General features: G+C 44.0%; 1 protein-coding gene across 4 annotated transcripts in view; it reads right to left on the reverse strand.

Moving 5' to 3' along the window:
• GTF2A1 (general transcription factor IIA subunit 1) overlaps positions 1-21278 on the reverse strand; it is a 35311-nt gene extending 14033 nt beyond the window's left edge. The window contains exons 1-6 of one of the 4 annotated variants that reach the window (XM_064460513.1): positions 21180-21278; positions 19047-19133; positions 6638-6739; positions 4697-4904; positions 2384-2448; positions 153-228 (exon numbers count right to left, since the gene is read on the reverse strand). In XM_064460513.1, the coding sequence (XP_064316583.1) occupies positions 153-228; positions 2384-2448; positions 4697-4904; positions 6638-6739; positions 19047-19076 (481 nt within the window). In that variant the 5' untranslated portion in view covers positions 19077-19133; positions 21180-21278. Of the gene's footprint in view, positions 1-152; positions 229-2383; positions 2449-4696; positions 4905-6637; positions 6740-14128; positions 14420-19046; positions 19134-21120 lie in introns of those variants that run through there. The other 3 variants (XM_064460512.1, XM_064460516.1, XM_064460515.1) reach the window with 3 other exon arrangements.
• Positions 21279-21801: the final 523 nt, after the last annotated feature.

The raw sequence follows: 21801 nt of genomic DNA on the forward strand, positions 1-21801 counted from the left end.
GCGAGCAAGAGTCTCATGAAGAAACTGCACCACCTTGAAGGGTGGATTCCCAGGTTCTACTTTTTAACAATACATAACAGGGAGTAAAAGCCCAGAATTTCTCCATCCCAACCCTTGAAACCATTGTTTGATCTCAACGTTAAGACAGTTACCTGAATTTGTAAGTATCTGCTGAACAGGAGTAACACCAGCAGGGAGAGCCAATGTAGCTGCAGTGGCTGCAGCACTCTGAAATACAATAAAAGCTTTTTAACCACAGATGTTATTGCCACTGTTTCATCTCACAACATACTGCCTAAAAATAGGTACCTTTTTATTGCTGTTTAGAATGTTTGCACACAAGTTTCTGAAGCTATTGAAATGCAGGCATTAATCAACTGTACATTATACTACAAGTAAAAATTATTTTCCTTCTTCCTTAATAGGAGAAAGACTGAAGCAACAGTCACTAAGTATCACACCTTAACCCAACTCCACATGGTTTCTTGGTTTATCTGCAAGCTCAGGTTTTTCTTCTCCTCTGACTTCTCTGCTGATCTACTCACAGAGTACGAGACTGCATTGCTCATGTCACACTTTTACTTACACTTTTTCAAAGCAGCCAAAGATATGGGTCTACAAATCGGAAGAAACATAAGGTACTGAAGCAATGATCATGTTCGCCTGCTTCTTTTCACAAGGAGTAGTAATCGGGTTTGCACTTTTCTTCATTCTGTAAATGATCTGCATTTCAAGTCCCACATAAAACAGCTCTTTTGAGTGAATATACGCATACAGTGAGCGTACTGCACTGACTGTTCAAAGAATGACTAATTTTTTCTCTCAAGACAGCTGGTTAGAAAAGAAAGCCGAGGACTCTCAGTGGGTACTGACTTGAACTTACAAGGAGACTGGATTTCAACACAGTTGTGGGAGCTCCAAACACAAAAATCTGCATTAAGTCCTTAACTTGCAGAGGGAGATGAACTTCTCCAGAGGCCTCCCCATTTCAAGGGTCTAACTTTGGCTGCCTATGGAAAAGCCTCCCTTTCCCCACTATAAAGGAACAAAGGGTTTAAACTCCATTACTGGGTAGAATGCATACTTCCTGTTCATAGGAAATATGGTCTCCCCATATTGGCTGGTCAATATAGTAGTTGCAACTGCCAAAATTAGAGATCACAAAGCAAAATTGAGAAGCACTGGTCTGCATCCTCACATCCCAGATAATAAACTCATTACTCTCTGCCTTTCAAGATACTCAAGGTCTGTCAGATCCATTCTTTAACACCAACTTAAATGTTTCTAATTAACACACACAATAACTCCGAATCAATTCTGTAACTATTTACTGAACAGTAGTCTTCTGCAGTCTACAATTCATTTACGTTTACAATTCAATTAATTTACAATTCCAACAGCAGCAGAGTTTTAAAAACATGGTATACTCATTTTTGCAACACCCGTCAACAAGATCTAACTGAATGAAACAGGAAAAAAATTTTAACTGTTGGACTTGGGAAGTTACAAATCACATTGAAATGGTTGTAAAATGTTGAAGAAAAAAAGTAGGTGTTAATGTGCCTCTGGGTAAATCACGCTATTTGAGTAATGAAGTTCAGGTTCTTTGCTATAGTAAGGTCAGCAGGTAATGGAGAAGTGAAGGCTAAGCAAGCTGCTGCAGCTTTGACTAATCACAAAACCTTGTTTCATGTGTTTTTACCTTAAAAGTGGTTAGAATGTAATGAATTCTGGTCTTAATACACATATTTAACTTCTAGATCTGTTGATTTCATCGCTTTGCAAGCAAATTTTTTTAAAAAAATTAAGCCAGGGCATTTACAGCAAGACAAGATAACCAAAATTAACCTCTAAAGATTAAAAACTGCAAGAAAAGGGTAAATGACCAGACTCAGTTTTATGTGCTATTACAAAATTAGTGAATCAAATTAATGACCAGAAAAAGAGCAATGTGAATTGCTAAATAATCTCTCCTTTGATGTAAGCCTAAATTTCAGAGTAGTTAATGGGTTTTTTTCCTACAACTAGCAAATACAGTATGCTTGCATCAGTTAACAGTGTTGTGATGGTATATGATGAGCACATCATAATACAGATTTGTACCAACAGTACTCCAATTTCTGATTAAAAAAAGTTTTGGTTAACAACATTTAAAGCAGAGGATCAAGGTAAGTCCTAGGTTCGTTATCAAAACTGAAGTCCTGGATTATTGTTCCTAGACTTCCAGTGCAGCAGCAAAACTCAGAAATATGGCAGCCAGCTTTACCAGTGTGTCCTAAATGACTTTTAAGCATCTGATGACTAATACCAGATTTGTGTTTACTATTTAATCAAAACAACTTACATAATGACAGCACATGCACGTATAAACTGCTTTTCTTACCATGCCTGATGCATTCATGTGCGGTATCAGCTTGGAATCTGGCACAATAACCTGCTGCTGAGGTGCTAGAAACAAAAAAAATGGCATTTCATGAAAAGTACACAGCCTGCCCAAAATAACATCCAAGCCAGAATACCTCAGAAAGAAGATGACCCAAACATCAGCTGAGCTTCATAACAAAATTTTTACTCTCAAAACAATGTACAACAGCAGCTCTGAGAGGCAATATGGCTATTTTGGCTTTACAGATCTTATTTGAAGGGCTTCAGTTACCTACTCTGACCTTAGGTAAAGCAAGATTTAAAATGTATTTCTGAAATTAAAGGTATTAGTGAAAAGTTGATAAACTTGCTGATGTCCAGTATCGGAGCTCTCCAAAAACATCAGCTGACAGTGGTTAACTCTTAAAACAGATTTAGGCAAGGATTGTTGCAAGATGAAGAGTATGCTGACAGGATGCAGCAGTTAGCTTGAGTTAGGTCGAGTTAGTGAAGATCATGAGCTTGTGCTAACAGCTATGCTGTCTTTCTAATGTAGCAAAAGCAGGTAAGTATGATCAACTACCTGTCCCAAATAACAAAATAGCTTTAGCGTACTAAAGGAAATAGATAGCTGAACTATGGAAACAACCCACTGATATCTAGAACTGCATCCAAGTCTATGGAACAAGCAGGTTGCCAGTGCTAATATCAGTGACAGTAAATTGGAAAATGACAGAGCCATTTGAACAAACTAATCACTGACACGGTATTCTCCATCCAAACCTATGGCCAAGTACACTTAAGAATACTGGGAATAACAGAGTTTCTGGAAAAGATTCTGGGCAGGGAAGCCCCACAAACTTGCACAAAGATCTAACGCTGTTTCTCCAACTTTCAGAGAACCCACAGAGAGCAAAAGAGCCCAAGGAAATCTCATGACCCTGTGCCAGGACCACACACGAGACAGCAGGAATCACCATGCTAGTCATCCTGATCTCTCTCTGGGCCTGCACCAGGTCATGCAAGGAACTACCACACCATCTCCTCCGTGGAACAGGGAAGGCAAGTTATTCATAAAACTGCGTGTCTGTGATTAAAGTGCTTTGATATCTTGATTTCATTTAGCCTCCACACTGTAATTTGGTTATAAGCCACAACATTGGGCAACAATAAATCAGTTTTAAGTGTATTACGATAAGACGCAAACGGGAGGCCATGGACGTCCATATTAGTGGAGGGAAACCTAGTCAGTACAGTCACAGTTATTCAGCTAAGGAGCCAATAGAGGTCTTGATCATTTGAAGCCACATGTATTTAAGGGTCTTAAGCTCAAAACTAATTTCATCCCAACAGTCAAAACTGATTTATGTCCAGCCAAAACACAAAGTACTGTAAGAAGGAAAAACAAAACAAAACAAACCTCCCAAACCAAGGGAAAAAAACCCAACAACAGGTTCTTGTCACACTAGCTCTGTTTTGAAGTCAACTCATAGCTATCTTTTGTGCCTATGACAACAGAGGTTCTGATCCATGAAATCTGATAAAGACTGAACTCTGTGACTGACTATCACAGATAAACATTTTATGCCACAATTTGAATAGCACACCAAAAACTCAACTCAAGCACTTCACAGGTGGCAGATTTGTTTACATAGCATATATGCAGTAAAATCCAGCAGTATTTATCTTAGTTTTTCAACTGAAATTAACTGGTGAAAACATTTCCCTTAAAGACAATAATTACAAGAAACAGCACTGTTCTGGCTAGCCTTGAACATCCACACCTATACAGTGTGCAATCTTGTAAGACCACAAAAATACCCAGCCATATGCTTTTCACTTGAAACTTGTTCTAACATGAAAAACCTGCACAGACCGTTACACAAGCATTTTTCACGTCCTAGCACCCACTTATACTAAACAATAACATATTTTAAAAATTAATTTGCTCCTAATGACATTACTACCTCATGACTAAACTGTCAACTGCATATGTATATTGGCTAGAAATTTCAGAGCTGCTAATGGATTTTTGACAGAGTCTGAAAGTCATGTATTCTGTATATAATATATATGCACGTATAAGTTAGGTAGTAAAAATCCAAGAGAATTCAGCTTTTCCAAAGTCTTCTGAAGTATATGACTAACACAAATACCAAGATATTTTTCACCAAGACAGCTCTTGACCCATTAGAGGCAAGTAGAGACAAAGTTTAGCATAAAGACACAAAGTCATCCATCAGATAAACTTCCTGCCCTAGATTTAGAATATGATAAGAGGTTGGTCTGACTTGAGAGTCTTTTGCCAGAGAGATTTTAGAGTAAGTCTGACCTTGCTGAGATGCTGGAATAAGGACCTGTTGTGGCTGAGACTGCTGCTGCACAGTCTGCTGTGGCTGAGGTTGTGTGTGATGGTGGTGGTGATGATGCTGCTGTTGCTGCTGCTGCTGTTGCTGCTGTTGCACCTGCAACAAAAGCTGCTGCTCTTCTGAATGGAAGCCATCTACAGCCTTGGACTGCATCAGCTTGTTTTCCCACAGCTAGTTTGGAAAAGGAAAGAGAAATCTCTGTGTACAATTTTTACTCAACAGGAAATGTAACAATATAAAAACAGTACTCCAAAATCAAATTTGTTTTCACTGTTTATCTGGTGCAGTCTACTTAGCCAAAAAGCCCTTAGGCAAATACAGACTGAAGAGAACTCCACAGAGGTAACATTTTAAGAAGAGGAATTAAATATCCCTTTAGAATTGTCAGTGCAAGCTTAAACTTCAACATTCTTTCTTTCTTCCAAGGGTGGACGAGTCATAACAACCTTAACAGAAGCATCAATAGAGAGAAACTGGTAACTTTAAGTTAGCCTTCAAGTTAACACTTCTCTACCTTCTTTCTTACCTCTTTCATCACAAAAATAATTCCTTATTACAGCTTTCCTCAAGCCATTTCTTCTTGAAACTCCTCAATAAAAGTTGCTTGAAGACTACTGCCTCTTAACACACTTCAACAGAAACTACCAGTATACCTAAGACAATGTCTCTGTACAAGCATTTACACAAGTTTCTACCACAATACCAAATTCACCTTCTCCAGTTCTTGATATCAGCTGACTTGTCTCCCACGAAAAGCCACAGTTGCAAAAAAAGCAGCTCTTGCAAAAGACAGCAATGCAAGCATTCATAATATATCAAAGTCAAAAAGGGTACAGGCACCCAGGACTCCTGATTTCAAATCCTGCTCAGGGCTCCCTAAGCCTTCTTCTTCAATACTTCTGTCCTCCTTCTTGTCTCTTTCCTCATTCAGTCTTTTCCAACATTTGCAGAACACGTCTGGGACACAAACACCAAGGAGTTTCTCATATTGCTCACTCTGTTTCCACCAAGCCAGGTCATGGTTTCATGGGAAAAGTGTCTTCACCTGCTTCTGTCTAGCCGAACTCAAAACTCCTTTCCCACTTCATCGTTTTTTAATACTTAAATACTGAGAGTGTGGGATGCCTGGCTTTCTGAAGAAGTTCTTATTCAACACCCGAGATAAGCAGGCACCTACCTCCCAGTCTCCTTTTATTTTATTTCTTCCTTACTTTTTTCTTCCTCCTCCTGCCTTTTCTCTTCCCTTTTGAAGGGCTTCTTTTACTCAGTAATAATTTGAAGAAAGCCAGAGGAGGTCCATTAAAGCTCCAGTCAACTACCTGCCTTTCTTTTGGACCCTTAGTAACAGTTCTAACACACTATATGTAAAACAATTCTGAAGCTGAGAGCTTCAGAATAGTGTGATGCACACAGTGCAATTTATTATATACCACCCCCCAAAAACAATACTTCTACAAACCACACATGAAAAATCTGACAATGCATCTGACAATGCAACTCTTCTTCCTCAGAACGACAAAAACATCAAGCCGAGCAGGCATTTTATTTTTCCTGCAGAGAAACCCTAAGAATTGCGCGCCTCTAAAATAAACAGAATCTCCCCTTTCTTTTTTAAAGGCATAATGTTTCAGGGACTGAACAACATTGAATTCAGATGCCTGCTGTTAGTTTATGTCAAGTTTGACATGCCAGATTAGGGAAAGTAAACTAGGCGAGCAGATCTTTCTATATAGCACTGTAATTCAAATGATATTGGGCTACAGATATGCAGATTAATACAATGCTGAGCTAACTGAAAATTAGTATTTTTACTGTGTACAACAGTAAGCAGATCCAAAAACCAATTGCTGTATTGGTCTATTTAAAAAAAAAAAAAAAAAAAAACAACTTAAGTTGCAACTTACTGTTTTGAGTTCCATAAGAACTTGTTCATCCACTCCTTCATCCAGAAAAACTTCTCTGACATCATTGATGACATCTTCAATTACAGACTTGTACAATTTAGGCTTTAAAAAAAAAAACTAGTCAGCATTGTTTTGAAAGAAATTATCACTTTATCGTTAAAATAAGAACTCCTCCAAAAAAAAACCCTCTGAAAACTGCATTACAGAATACATTGCATGTTTCTGAGTGACTAAAACATCCAAGGAGGTATAAATCAGCAAGAACAGCTCAAATGAGGTGAAAAGGGAAGGGACTGTTGGCTATCTTTCATGACAACTATGACACAAGTTTTCAAGCCATGAGGAATGTAATTCAAAACAGAGAAAAGGAGATTGTTTTTAATTCACTAAATTTGTTTTCTTCTTGCCAATGTAGATACTGACTATGCAAAAACATCTGCATATGTGCAAAATATTCACTTCGATGAACGTTAAAAGTTCAAAAGGACGTTAGATAAATACAGAGAGAAGAAACTTATTAGTGCTTGCTCGTTCAACAGGAACCAAATATGGCTCAGAATGATCTCGAGCTGAAAAATGCTGAAAGCTCAGAAAACCGGAAGCATTCATGTGAATGTCCTCTTCTTCCTCACACATCTGTTTACAGAAACTATTGAAGACAGGATATTAGGCTAGACAGGCTTCTGTTTTCAATCAGTACTTATGTTTTTACATTAGAAAATTTTCAGGGGGAAATTATTATTCTATGACACTGATTTCATGCCTAAACTGTCAATGATAAAATGAATTTGTCAGTTAACTTCAGGTTGCCAAAGGAAGTTCTGGAGTCTCCATCCCTGGAGATACCCAAATCCTTCTCGACATGGTCCTGGGCAACTGGCTCTAGGTGGCCCTCCTTGTGCCTGGGGGTTGTAAGATGACCTCCAGAGGTTCCTTCCAACCTCAACCATTTTGTGAAGTTTAAAATGTGGGTAGAATTTTTAAGAGAATATAAATACTTGACCTTACCAATTAAAGCACAAAATTTAGTTCATAGGACCATAGGATAATTGTCCTATACACATGCTGTACCTTTTAAACAGTACAGCTTGGACCTCTCTACATACCTGTGAGCCTCAATGGTATTTTGGCTGGGTTTAAATACCTGTGCTATCTAATTGCAAGGTAGCACTACGCGCTCTAAATTAGGGTTGATCAATCTGCAGCCTGTGCACCATATATACTTTAAGGACCAAGGCTGTTCCTCGGGCTAGGGGTAAACCATTTTTGAACTGATCTGGAAGTAGCTACAACTTTCTGTACACTGGCATCTTCCTCTACCCCATTCTCTAACTTCCTCAAGCAACAAATCCCAAAAGATGCCACACACCTCAGATATGTTGTATATATGTAAAAGAATCATTCTGTATTCATGCAGTGGGTTGGGCACCACAGGAGGGCTGTGTCTCCAATACACACACAGAAAACCTGCATCAAGCACACGCAGTTAGTCCAGCAGCACTGGAACTACACAAATTTACTGCATGCACTTGAAACATTTTATGTATATGCAGTTGCTTAATGCATCCCAGAAGTGTTGAATTTGTTACAGATATGCAAAAGATTATATTGCACACGTTATGGAACTGTTATGCCTATGTTATGGAATAATGGAGGGGGAATAGCAGCACATGATTTACCAGGCCACTCAGCTTTTTCCTGGACAATAAGCACAAAAAGAAGTTGAATATCTCTGCTTTTAAATGCTAAAAAAACCCCAACCAAAACCAACAAGAACAAACCACAAACAACAAAAGCCCCCCAATACCAAAAACCTTAAAGAAATGCACTGATATTACAAGGGGAGAAAACAACCTGTTTGAAAGCCTGGAACTAAAAAAACTAAGCAGTCTGACGGCTGCTTAGTTCATTATGTCCTTAATGTTTAAAACAAATGCCACATTGGGGCATATGCAAGTGATTTTTCTTACAAAAAGCCCAAACAAATAAACACCAACAAAAAACCTAAGGGGAAAAAAAAAGGGGGGGGGGGGGGGGGGCAAAAAATCCCGAACAGAAACAAATACAGCACTCCCTGTTACTGACCAAACGTCAATATTTTGGCCAATGGCATGCTATCAGCACCTGTTTTTTTTTCCCCCGTTTTACATTGCATCAGTTTGGCACTTTTTACCTTTAAAACATGGTACTGCAAATCAAGTAGCTCAAATGTTAGATTTCATCCTTTTGTTACCTGTCTCTCCAAAAAGATTTCTGGCCTCAAGTAACAGGGTAAGTTTGCCATCCTTGAAAACTACATCTACAACACTTATGTCCAAAATTTAACTTCTCCAAAAGAAGCAAAACCTACCAGACTACTTGCAGATTTTTTTTCTTTCAAAACAATACTGCAAGGTCATGCATCCAGTCTTGAAGTACAGCATTAATTGTGCTTATAGAGACACTTGAAACAGACTTTCAGCCAGACTACTCTTGAGCACTAGTATTGTAAATCCCTATAGTGAGTACCTTAGAAATACCAAGCATCATTAACAGGACTATTTTTCCACTTAGATTTAATTCATAGCAGATGCAGAAAGACATTCTACTTAATAACATGAAGTCCTATTATTCCTATAATTAAACAAATTGCATAGAACTTATATGCTTCAACTAGCACAGAAACACTACTTAACCAATTCCATATATTGTTCTTTACTGTATAAAAAGCATCTGTTTCTTAGTGCCAAAACCACATTCTACAAAAAAAAAAATCATGCTTAACCTCAGCCACGCGAGTTACTTTGCTTCAGAGAACTACCTGTATGTCTGAAATTACAATTATAATTCCGGCAGGATGAAGATTGCATTTTTTTCTTAAATCCTCCTCTCCTTAAATCTTCTGTTAGGTCCACTTTTCTGATAAGACAGATTTTACATAAATGGGCCCTAATAATTTCCACCAGCAGTTACCTCCTCCTATCTCCAGAGTCAGGCATTTTTGTAAGGTTTACTCACAAAGCCTCCTCAGTCTATAAAGCCCTAGGAAAAAAATATCAACATTCAGTTACAACAACTACAGCCCAACAGTCTGCTTGGGAATATTTCCTTTCTTTCCTGTGTAGTAAGGGAAAAAAAATTCAAAGAGCAGGATACTGGTTTCTAGTGTCCAGCATTAGTTGAGCAAGAGAGCAGAGAGGCAGGTTAAGAGCATATATGTTCACTCTGCCATTGACACAGCGTCCTTCCGCACAACTTCCAGCAGCCCAAGCAAGCGACTAAACCCCCCGAAAGACAAGAGCACCACAGGGGTGCAGCGAGCCTAGTGCAATGCAGGTCAACGAACCCACAAGCAGTCTGTACGTGCATGTATCTCTGCGTGAGCCACACAGTGGATCTAAAGATGGGTCAGAGTTTTTGGCCACTGTTCTAATCATGCAGTATCACAACATATGATATGCTCATGGCTGTATTATTAGAGGAAAGGAAACAGAGAAGTATCTGCACACATAATGAAACCGTGTCTGTTTGATGTTACCTATATATGTTTACATAATACTCAAAAATCCTGTCCAGCTGAAAATATTCTCTTGTGTACACGCCTACTGAACATCCAGCCCAGGCAGATGCAAAGCCTTCCACAGAGGGAGCAGCAATGACTTCAAGAGGCATCCACACTGGCATTTTGAAGAGTATCACAGAACGCTCTTTTCCTACCTCAGCAGAGGCAAATCCAGTAAAATTACAAACTAGCCTTAAGCCCTGGACTTTAAAAGGAAGCACACTGCATTGCTTGATATACACCAAGTGTTGGCTTTAAGCATTATTTATATGATGCTCAGGTTGTTTATACAAACCACCAAAAACACTGGAGTTGAATGACAAAATTCTTTTCATTCACTGCTTACTCAAAAATAAACATGGGAATACAATTACTGAACAAGTCTAAAAATGGGATAGCAGGTGAGTTAAGCTTTCCGATAAATTTCTGCATTCAGACAGAGAAAGCAATGAGAACATAATGGAAGCTTTAAAGATTGCTATTAAAATAATCACGCTTTCATCTGGTTTATATTAAAGTGCCTCCCTCATAAAGAGTACGTAGCTGTAAACTTCAAGCTCTTTTAAGAGCAAAATGCTCAAATCACTCTTCAATAAACACTATTCCAAACACTTACTATAGGTTAAAGACAACAATTAAAATTCCTCATTTATTAGATACAACCACAAACACATAGAAAAGATTTGAAATCTAGTACTTCCCCCTCTGGGAACATAAGGAAACAATTATATTTCACTTTCTCTATGCATCTTGTAAAGAAAACTCCGAGTATGGTGAGACTGCTACACACACACACGCACTCCAAATCCGAGGAGCAACTAGCAAGCTATTTTAAGAAATGCCACATGCCTTTGGGGGCTTACACTTCCTACATTCCTTCAGCTTCAAGGGTACAAAAACTGCATCTCTGTAATTATTATCAAAACACTTGTGATTTCAGCAGTTTGTGTTTCCAATAACCAAGACTTTATGGAGAGGTATAACATGGCACGCTTTGTGCATTTGACAGCAGTTTGTTCCTGGTTGCTTCTGCAGTTATCCCTGAAACGCCGCTCATCTTTCTCCTGTCTGTGCAGTTACAGCTGGAAGCTAGCTGTATGACAGCTAGAAGGGGACACTGTAAAGGTAACTAGTTTTAGTCACAATTACATCAAAGATGCACGTAAAAAGAAGTAACACGCATAATCTACACTGTAAGCATTAAAATTAGAGCTTTTATTATGTTGCCAGGGGCTTTTACAAATAAATTACCTTTGTTACCTACAAAATCTTACACTGCATATTAACTGTTAATGTCTTGTATTTGTCCTTTATTAGGAAGAACAGATTTCTAGAAATTCATATTTGATCAGATGCTGACATGATGCTAACAACACATCGAGCTGAAAGCCTAGCTTCCTGAAGTTATCACCTGGTTGCAGTACTTCAAAAATTCTCCTATTCATCTCGGTAACCCTCGGGTAAGCATCACGATCCTTGCTATTGAGTGAGACCTGAATTTGACAAAGCTGATCATGCACTATTGAAAGGTTTAACTACTTAATTGAAAATTAGCCTAAAGCATGCCTATTTGATGCAGGCTCATTTTAAGCTTGCCTTTTGCTATTCCAGACACAATACTCAAACACAGACACCTTCCAAGAGAACTTTACAGAAGTTATGCCAGTACAGAACCACTGCCAAGGGAAAGCAAGTCTCAGTAAATTGTTGAATCAAAGATATTTACGAGTACTCTAGAGATTATGCAATATATGTATGTATCTTGCTACTCAGTATTCACTCGGTCATAAAAGAGAAGCAAAACCTCTAATTTATTATACAGAAACAGATCCTTTTCTTGCAATCAAAAAATAAAGCCATAAGTTTATAAACAGAAGGACAGCCAACAGATTCAGACCACACAGATTCGATACGCATCCCACTGTGTAACTGCCCTGCATGTAATGGCCGACTACTTTCCTAAAGTTTTCTGATACAAAACCTGACAAAGTGTCAAAACACCGATGCTTCTTTGCAATTGTGTGACCCTAGCTCACAAGTAGGTCTGTAAAATTTCAGATCTGGAAAGGAAAACCAGGATGCTTTGCATTTTCTTTTGGATACTGTTTTACAGTATACCAAATGTTGTAATTAAACCAAATATTAGTGAAAAGTCTAAAACCTTTGCTCGGTCTGGACTGTAATAAAATATTTGTACCCTTCAATCACCAGACACGCACAGAAATCGTTGAGTAGTATCTGCAGCCCATGACCCATAGCCAAAATTCTAACATTAACGTTACTTTTAGGGCAACAGCTGTAGTCAGACCTTGGCAAAGCGCCATAAAATAAGTACCACATCCCTCCTTGACGTACTGGGTAAGAACCGTTTAAACTCTACTTTCCCCACCCAGCAGAAAAACTACTTCGAAGAGCTTATGGGAGCACAGGAAGATGTGCTAGCTGTATGCTAGGGACAGGAGAAAGAGAGAAAAAAAAAAAAAAAAAAAGAAAAAAGGAAGGAAAAGGTACACAGTTCAAAACGCAGGAGAAGATGAAAACTGCCTTTGTGCAACGCGTAAGAGCAAGTGAAAGTGCATTTACCCCGGCTCGGAGCCGCCCGCCGCAGCCGGCAGAAAGCACCACCGCCCCGCAGGCCGGCGGGGACGAAGGGGAGGGCAGGGCGAGCCGGCGGGACCCCGGCCGGGACGCGAGGGACACGGCGCCCGCCCGCCCGGCAGCCTCCGCCGCGGCCGCATGCACCTCCCAGCCCGCGCTCCGCGCCTCGCTCCCTATTTAAAGGCTGATGTGGTGTTTAAATGGAGAGGCGGTGACGTGGGGCTGGAAAGCACCTTCCCATCCGAGCAGAGTCTATATTAGAGAGCGGCAATAGCTCTATATAAACAGGGCAGCCACAGGGAGGAGGAACACAAGGAGCAGGGAGACAGAAAGGCCGGGGGAAGCCATGATGGATCCGAGCGCCACAAACAAGGGGGCCGAGCCCGCCGCGGGGCCGCCGGGACGCCGGGTTTGTCTCCTCCAGAGCTTCGGGGCGGGGGTCGCGGCCGGGGGGCGCGCACGGGGGAGCGGAGCGGAGGCGGCCGGGGGGCTCGGTGGCTGCGCCGGTTTGTGTGACTGCTTGTGGCGAACCTCCGGGAGTACAAGTGCAGCAGCGAGCCACCCGCCACGGTGCAGAAAGCACGAGAAGGCAACGGGGGGAGAGGGTTGGTTTTGGGTTTTTTTTGTTTGTTATTTTTTCCTCTTTTTAAAATAAATACTGCCTCGCTCGCCGGAGAGAAGTTGAGGGCTTTACCCTGGCTTAGCCGACCCGGCCGGGCTGGGCGAAGTGCTTTTCAACCATCGTCTGCTTCTTACAAAGCAACATAAAATGGCTCCAGCGGAGCTCGGGCGGGCTTCGCCGCCACCGACACCACAAAACCGAAACCTGGCTGGGGCGCCGCTTCCCCTCGCCCCGGGACGGCGGCGGGGCGGGCGGCAGCTCCCGCGCTCCCCCGCCGTCGGCTCTCGCCCCTTCCCCGGGCGGCTCCCTGCGGCGGCGGCGCGCGCGCCCCCCCCCTCCCCCCCCCCGACCCCCAGCCCGCCGCGGGCGGCGGCGCGGCCCCGGCCTCCCCCGCGGGACTCCGCCGAGCCGGGCCACCCCGCCGCCGCCACCGCCCCCCACCCACCCGTTCCCCCTTCCCCCCCTCCCGCGCCCCCGCCGCCCCGCTCCCGCCGCCCCCGGCTCCGCTCTCTCCTCCCCGCCGCCGAGCGCCACAAGTTGGCTACCGGCCGCGGGCGAGAGGCTGCCCCGCGCCCCCCGCCCGCCCCTGCCCGCCGGGGGAGGGGGCCGGGACCGCTCGCGGCGGGCAGCAGGAGGGACGGGAGCGCGGGGGAGGGGGCGGCGGGCCCCGCCGACCCCCTCCGCCCGCGCTGCCCCCGGGGCCCCCCTCGCCCCCCGACCCGGTCCTTACCACGGGGTTTGTGTTAGTCGAGCTCGCCATGTCCCGAGCCCCCCGGGACGCCCCCAACCGCGGGGGGGGGAGTCGCCCCTAAAACAATAAACCTGCCCGGCTGCGTCCCCCCAGAGCCCGCGCGTCCCGCCCCGGCTCACGGGCGGCCCCGCGGCCTGGCCCGGCCTCGCTCGCCGGCCCCGGGGCTGCAGCCGCCGCCGCCAGCCGCCCGCTCTGCCCGCTTCGCCCCTTTATATAGCGAGAGCCGAGCAGCTGCGCGAGCGGCCAGGGCGAGCGGGGGACGCGGGGGGGGGGGGGCGGGGGGCGGCGAGGCACCGCGAGAGCTGCGCGCGAGGCCGTGCCGGGCCCGCCGCCGTCACGTGAGGCGCCCGCCCCGCCGCCATGACACCTACCGAGGCGGAAGTAGCTGTGCCGGGTGGCGCAGTCGGACTTCCGCGGAGCGCGGCCTACCGAGGCGGAAATCTCCGCCGGGAGCCCCGCCCCTCCCCGCGCGAGGTGTCACGGCGCCCGCCGGGCGGGACGTGGGAAGGCGGTGCCGCTGAGGGGCACCCGGGCCCGCTGGCGCCGGGCTGTTCTCGGGCCCGGCAGGGAGGGAGGGCTGGAGGCGGGACGCGAGCTCCCGCGGGGCGGCAGCCTGTGGAGGGAGCCAGGTCGCGCCGCCGGGCTGGGGGAGCGTTAGCTCGGCTTAGCCCTGGGAGCTGCTCCCCCCCTCGGCAGTCACAAACCGCGCCCAGAGCAGCACGCTCCAGGGCAGAAATTCCTCTTCCCAGCCCAGATGAAGGGGGTCCCTCCCCCTGCCTGGCCAGCGCCGGTGCCTCCACTCGCGGGCAGTTAAAACAAAGGGCCCCTGGGCCATGGGGCCACTGGCTGCAGGCCGCGGTCCCTGGAGCGCTTCCGGGCGGCTCTGGGCCACCACCGAGGCCGGTAACCGAGCCCAGAGCTGCGCAGGAAGAGGGAGGCAGCAGAATCTTAGGCAACTACTGACATCCTCCGTCAGGGACTCGCTGTGGCCCACGGGTGCACACCAATTTGCAAAATCACTGCTTTTAGCAGAAACGGTGGCAACAGGATGTCTCAGCTGCCTGAGGAGTTGTCAGAGCCCTTCCAGCTGACTTAACTTCCATTTTCCCCTCTTTGTTGCCTTCTCTTCCTTTTCCATTCTCTCTCTTTGTCCCCTTTCTCTGTGACAACCTACAAGATGCACATAATAGAGGAAAATCTCAACCACGATTATTGTTCCATCAAAGTTAACTTCACCACTGCCACCTTTGCTCAGTCCTTTGTAGCACAACTTCCGAACCCTGCTCATCCCTCAGGTCTTCACCAGTAGATCATCTGTGTAAGTAAGTCCCACTCAAGCATAAATGAAAAATTACACTGGATTCTGACTTGGCACACACATGGTATAGCAGGTTACATCTCTTCAACCAACACTGCGATAGTGCACTACAGACTACTTTTGTTGTTACCTTCAGCCTGAACTCCAACCTATTAAGTAGCACAAGCAACAAGGGGATGCCTGCCATGATATCTTTTGATGGGAGGGAGTTTGGTAGAGAGCACCAGAGGCTTTTTCCATCTAAATCTTTCCTTCTAAATCCATCATTTCTATCGAAATGAACACCTCCTTCCCTTCTGGATTATGAACTTTTAATAGCGACACGACTGGCCAGGTGATGAACTGTGCATACTGCTAGAGCCCTGGCCAAAAAATAGCATAGTTTACAAAGTTTTACCATTCCCAGCTGTCAACCTCCACCTTTTTGCTGGAGTTTTCCACCTGCATAGCACAGCCAAGAGGGCTGAAGAGGGTCTGCCCCCTCAGAAGCCATACTTCATGGTCTGATGAATGAACTATGGGGATTGACTGAGGTGCTAGTGTTACGCCTCCGATAAATTAGTAATTTCTCACAGAGAATTTGTACTTTGCTGTCAAGTGAAACTGCTGAAGTGACTGGCACGCCACCAGGAAGGAATCGGATTGTCATTCATACCCCTCCTCTTTTTCACACGAGACACTGGATAGCTACAGTTTCCTCCCCTGGAACCTCCTCCCTGTTTTTCAGAGTGGCTCACTGAATAATTAAAAAATTTAACGTAGGAGCATGATAGCAGTAATGGCTTAGTCTGGTATCATGCTCCTTTCCATAGTTCAGCAGACTGTCTTCCCAGAATATAACGCCTGTGCACGTAGCTCTATCACAGTTTCTCAGGCACCAATATCAAGTGGTGGTGCAGCACTGCAAACCTCCTGAGTGTCTCTAAAGAATATTGTTGTGAAGAAAACCAAGCCCTTGTGAGAAATGCCCCACTGAGTCAGACTAATCGTCCATCTAATTCATGGCAATTCAGCTGCTGCTTGGGGAGAGCAAGCTAGTTAACTGCTTGCTGAAGTCTGTTCACCTTGGTTTTCCCCAGCATTTCAGCTGCCTGCTGTATCAATGTTTGGGGATTCTACTTCATTTAGCATTGTGTTAGACTGGAATAACATACACATTTATGTATACTGCAGTAGCAACACTGATAATCCGGATAGCATCAGTAGGCATAAGCTACATAACAGCATTACTGTTATAGGTAACTGTATTTACTGCCAGCATTCTCTTTTGTTTGCCAGTAAGGCATGAATTATGTTAAGTTTGTGTGTTATCCTGTCTCTCTTCCTTCTCACAGGATCACAGAATGGTGGGGGTTGGAAGGGACCCCTGGAGATCACCTTGTCCAACCCCCCTGCTTGAGCAGGCACACCTAGAGCAGGGGGCACAGGACTGCATCCAGCCAGGTTTTGAATGTCTCCAGGGAAGGAGACTCCACAGCCTCCCTGGGCAGCCTGTTCCACTGCTCTGGCACCCTCACAGGGAAGAAGTTTTTTCTCATGTTGAGGCGGAACTTACCCTGTTCCAACTTGTGCCCGTTGCCGCTTGTCCTGTTGTTGGGCACTATTGAAAAGAGCCTAGTCCCATCATCCTGACACCCACCCTTCAGATATTTAATAGGTATTGATGAAATCCCCCCTCAGCCTTCTCTTCTCCAGGCTGAACAAACCCAAGTCTCTCAGCCTTTCCTCATAAGGGAGATGCTCCAGTCCCCTGATCATCTTGGCAGCTCTCTGCTGGACTTGCTTGAGCTGTTCCCTGTCCTTCTTAAACTGGGGGGCCCAAAACTGGACACAGTACTCCAAATGCAGTCTCACCAGGGCTGAGTAGAGGAGGAGGATAACCTCTCTCGATCTGCTGGCCACACTCCTTTTAATGCAGCCCAGGATACCGTTGGCCTTCTTGGCCACCAGGGCACAGTGCTGGCTCAGGGTCAGCTTGTTGTCCACCAGCACTCCAAGGTCCTTCTCAGCAGAGCCGCTTTCCAGCAGTTCAGCCCCCAGCCTGTGCTGGTGCCTGGGGTTGCTCCTCCCCAGGGGCAGGACCTTGCACTTGCTCTTGCTGAATTGCATCAGGTTCCCCTCGGCCCAGCTCTCCAGCCTGTCCAGGTCTCGCTGGATGGCAGCACAGCCTTCTGGTGTATCAGCCACTCTTCCCAGCTTGGTGTTATCAGCAAACTTGCTGAGGTTACACTCTGTGCCATCATCCAGGTCATTGACCCTAAGGGTTTCTACCACTGACAACTCAGGGTGGCTTCACCAGGTTTAGCAATAATGTCAGCTTGACTATTGGCTGGACACTTTAGCCATTGTACTGTCTAGACTTGTACTCAACAGTGATGATGGACATTATACCCAGAGCAAAGACAATCACATTTGGGTAGACTTTCTCCCTTACCACAAAAATTGTGCCAAAGATGGGGTAGTGTAGGGGAAAAAAAGCACATTTGTGCACAAAATCAAAAGCTGATCCTTGGTGTGCTAGAGGAAGAAGTAAAATAAAAACGTTCCCATTCAATCCTAGGCACGATCATCTATATTTTTCTACCAAACGTTTGAGACAAACAGGTCGTCCTTCCTGGCCAGCACTTTGCACTCAGAGGCACAGAGTCTACATCATGTGATCTGGATGATTCTGTCCTGTTAGTACCAGAAGCGTCCCTTGCTTCTCCTCAGAAGAGCAAGTGACTTACTACTGCGACAGTAACTTGATAAATTAACATGAAGGGTCTAGGAAATGGAGGTGGTTTTAGTTCATCTCCTTTGTGGTCCAGCAGTGAAGTACATCTTTTAGAACAGAGATTTTTTTTCACTTGTGAGTGAGAAGCGTGCAGGGGGTGGAGTAGGGAATACATTTTCTTCAGTATGATTTTTAGGTTGATTGCACTTCCATTCTAAACTTTTTGGCAAGTACTAATGTGTTGTTATTCAAAGCACAGCTTTGAAAAAGGTATTCTGATGTATAAGTATTCACTAATGGGGGAAGGGGTGGGACACACTTGAATCTAGAAACTCAAAGGGGCTAATAAGTACCTGCAATTGCCACTGAAAGCCACCAGCTAGCAATTCAGCTGAAAAGAAGAACCACAGAATCTTGATGCTAAGTCAAACACATTAAATTTGTGATCTTCAGTTTTTGTTTCTGTTTTTTTTTTTTAAATTGAAGTTTTTTTGTTCATCTGAAAATGGTAAAAAAAATAATAATCTGAAGCTACTCTTTTGCCTCCCAAGAGCAGGGCGTGACTAAGCCTGATGTCCTACACCTGGAGAAGTCAACACCCAATGAGTATCAGCACACCCTCATTTTTCTTTGAAAACATTCCTGATCATACAGCAAACCGTAGAGTATGTAGTGTGAGGTGTTGCTGACACAGTGGTTTATAATTTCTTAGTTCTTGAAACAACAGAAAAGCTTGTTAAGCATGATCAGTGTCAACTGGATCCCCTTCCCCCGGTGGGGCAGTTAAACAAGGAAAACAAAAGTTGGTCCTAACCATATTACAAGAGTGCAAGCCTTAAAGTAGGTAACAGAATGAGGCTTACCGTCAGCATGCCTTCCAGATTTGTCATCATAAGTCTTGTCTGCTTGTCGTAAGTCTGCTGTTGTAGTCATGTGGGCAAAGCCTCCCACTGTGGGCATGAAGACAACACACCATTTTCACTCAGTATTTTACACTCTTTCCTTAAAAACAGGCTAAGCCATTGAACACTTGTCAGAAGGCTTTGGCAACATAGTATTATTATTAGTCAAGGAAGTAAACTTTCTGCCCCGATCTCTGAAATGACAGTCTTGCAGAAGAGTGAGGACATATACATTTAGCTTTAAATTGCAACAGCATGCATTAAAAGAATAAAACAGGAGCATACACAGAAACAAGTCGGTCTAGAAAATGTTAATGGGAGAAAGCTGCTGGAAGTTATGCTCACACATTGTGAGTTTAGAGCTTATGTTCACCTCTATGTTTAGCTTGCTCTCACTGCTTCCACTTACTGTACCAAAGAGAGAATAGAATCTTAAATAAAATTTGAGAAAATGGGGGTTTGGGGGGGGTGTTTTTTTGTTTGGGTTTCTGAGCTCCCAGCAGAGCTCAGAAATAATAGTAAGTGGCCCAAGCTGCAAACCAAAGCTTTGGGCAGAGGCAGAAGTTAACAACAGACGCATCATACCAAAGATTTCCTGGATGCAGCTGGCACTGGAAGAGATGCTGACACATAACAGAGCTTATATGATACTAGTTTCAGACACTGTTCAGGTATTGCATAAACATTCTTTAGTTAAAAGGTATTAAAAATTATGTATTGAGTGACATTTCCTTCTAACAGCCTGCTCACCATGATCTAGTAGCCTGAAACAAAAGCCAGTAAACATATCCCCCTCTTGCCTTTAGCACTAGATTTCCCCCCCACACTCCAAAAGTTTTTAAGGAAAGCATAAATGGAATAAAATAGTTCCCATCATCCTTATTCCAATACATCTCTATATTTCTAGTTGGATTTACTTTCATATCTAGAATCTGAAGCACAGCAACACGCTTTACAAAAGCACAGTAACACCAGTTTTAAGGGCCTAACATAGGCACAATTCAACTGCCCTCCTCACAGCCCACAGAAAACCAAACCTTATCATCTTACAGAGACGTGGTTTGTCCCTAGGGACTTTTCAGAGGGAAGATATTAATGTTTCAGCAAATTCTCAGCTTCAAGTGCTAGAGCAAGCAAGGCCTTCAGAGTAGCTTGCTACACGTTAAGCTTTTATTTCATGACTAGAGAGTCTCGGGCCTGCTTTGCTCTTACCAAGTGCTTACTCAAGCAAAATAGGAAGCACAAAGGATTTTTCTTTAATATAGACTAAGACTGTTTACTGTTAGAATACATATAATTGTTTGAAAACAAGTTATATATGTACCTTTCCCATTAGGGCACACCTAAACAGCACAATAAAACTATGCACCAAGTTACACAAAGCCACAGAGCTACCAACATTAGAAAGCCATCTTCCCTGCTCGAAACAAAATACATAAGTTGCTTCTTCACCTAAGACTGCATTAACAGGTAAGCAGCTACTCGGTGGTTTCATTACTGTAACTCCTGTCCTCATACATGTCCAACAGACCTCTCAGGCCTTTGCAGACTGAGGAACACCACCACAAAACCCAGAGGCCTGTACCCCATCAGAAGACTTTCTTCTAAAGCTACCACTAACTGCTAGAGCCTCTCCTCTCAACACTATGATTTCTCCTCTAGCACAATCACATTTCCCTCTCTGTTGTATACACAAACCCCATGTCAGATTTTGCAAAACTATTCCTTTTCTAGGATCACTTGTGCCTCCTCTGCTTAGAGAATTCACTTTCTTTAGCCTCCCTCAGCCCATGCTCAAAAAAATCCCTTCACACAGCTGCATCATGGTCTTTATAACAGCTGGTTTTAGTCAATGTTCAGTTTCAGCTGGAGGAGGACACAAGCTCGTTTTTAGGCTGTTGCCATGTGCTGCATTTATTTACACCTTAGCAGAGGTTTCTGCTGTCATAGATTGGTGGATCAGAGATTCTTTCATGTCTCTGGTTGACAAAACTATGCTTAGTTCATAAAGGCAAAACTTAATTGAGACACTGACCCCATCATTCCCACGACCCCCAAGCATTCAGTGATAATGAAGATTCCAGGCATCCTTACTTCCTTCCCATACCACCGTGTGCTCGTCCCGTCCCTGTGCCACCACCACGCTCTGCTTTTGCAGTTGTGCCAGTTCCTTGCTGTGCCTTTTTTTTTTTTTTTTTTTTTCCCTGTGCTGGCTAATTTTTAACCTGGATCAGTTTCCTGATCTGGTTCATAGGGCAGCCCCACAAAAGACATGTTACTGCAACTGAAAGAGCTGACAGGAGTAGAAATAAGTGACCAGAGGAGGAAATGCTTCAAAACAACACTGTTGCCAAATGCTTTGTCATGTAGAAAAGTCTCCAGGCATCCTTTTATTGAAGAAGAATTGGCCATTACTAAAATGCACACCCCAAGCTATAATGCTTGTGGTAGGAAGATTACTGGTCTTAGGGCAGAGACCACCCCTTTATTTTTTGCATGTGTATACATGTTTGGCCTAATGCTAGGTCTCTACAGACTGAATGAATCGTAATTTGAATACAGAGTACTGATTCTTAAATAGCTAAAAAAAGCCCCTAAAATTCTGAAGGCTAGAGCTGCTCTGCAAGAGCGTGAGATAAAGGAGTACCTTCAAGTTATACATTCTGTCAGTGCTACCTTGCTCAAGTGCTTTTTAAGTAGTAACATTAATCACTTG

Source organism: Phalacrocorax carbo, chromosome 9 (assembly GCF_963921805.1).
Source record: "Phalacrocorax carbo chromosome 9, bPhaCar2.1, whole genome shotgun sequence".
NCBI lineage: Eukaryota > Metazoa > Chordata > Aves > Suliformes > Phalacrocoracidae > Phalacrocorax > Phalacrocorax carbo.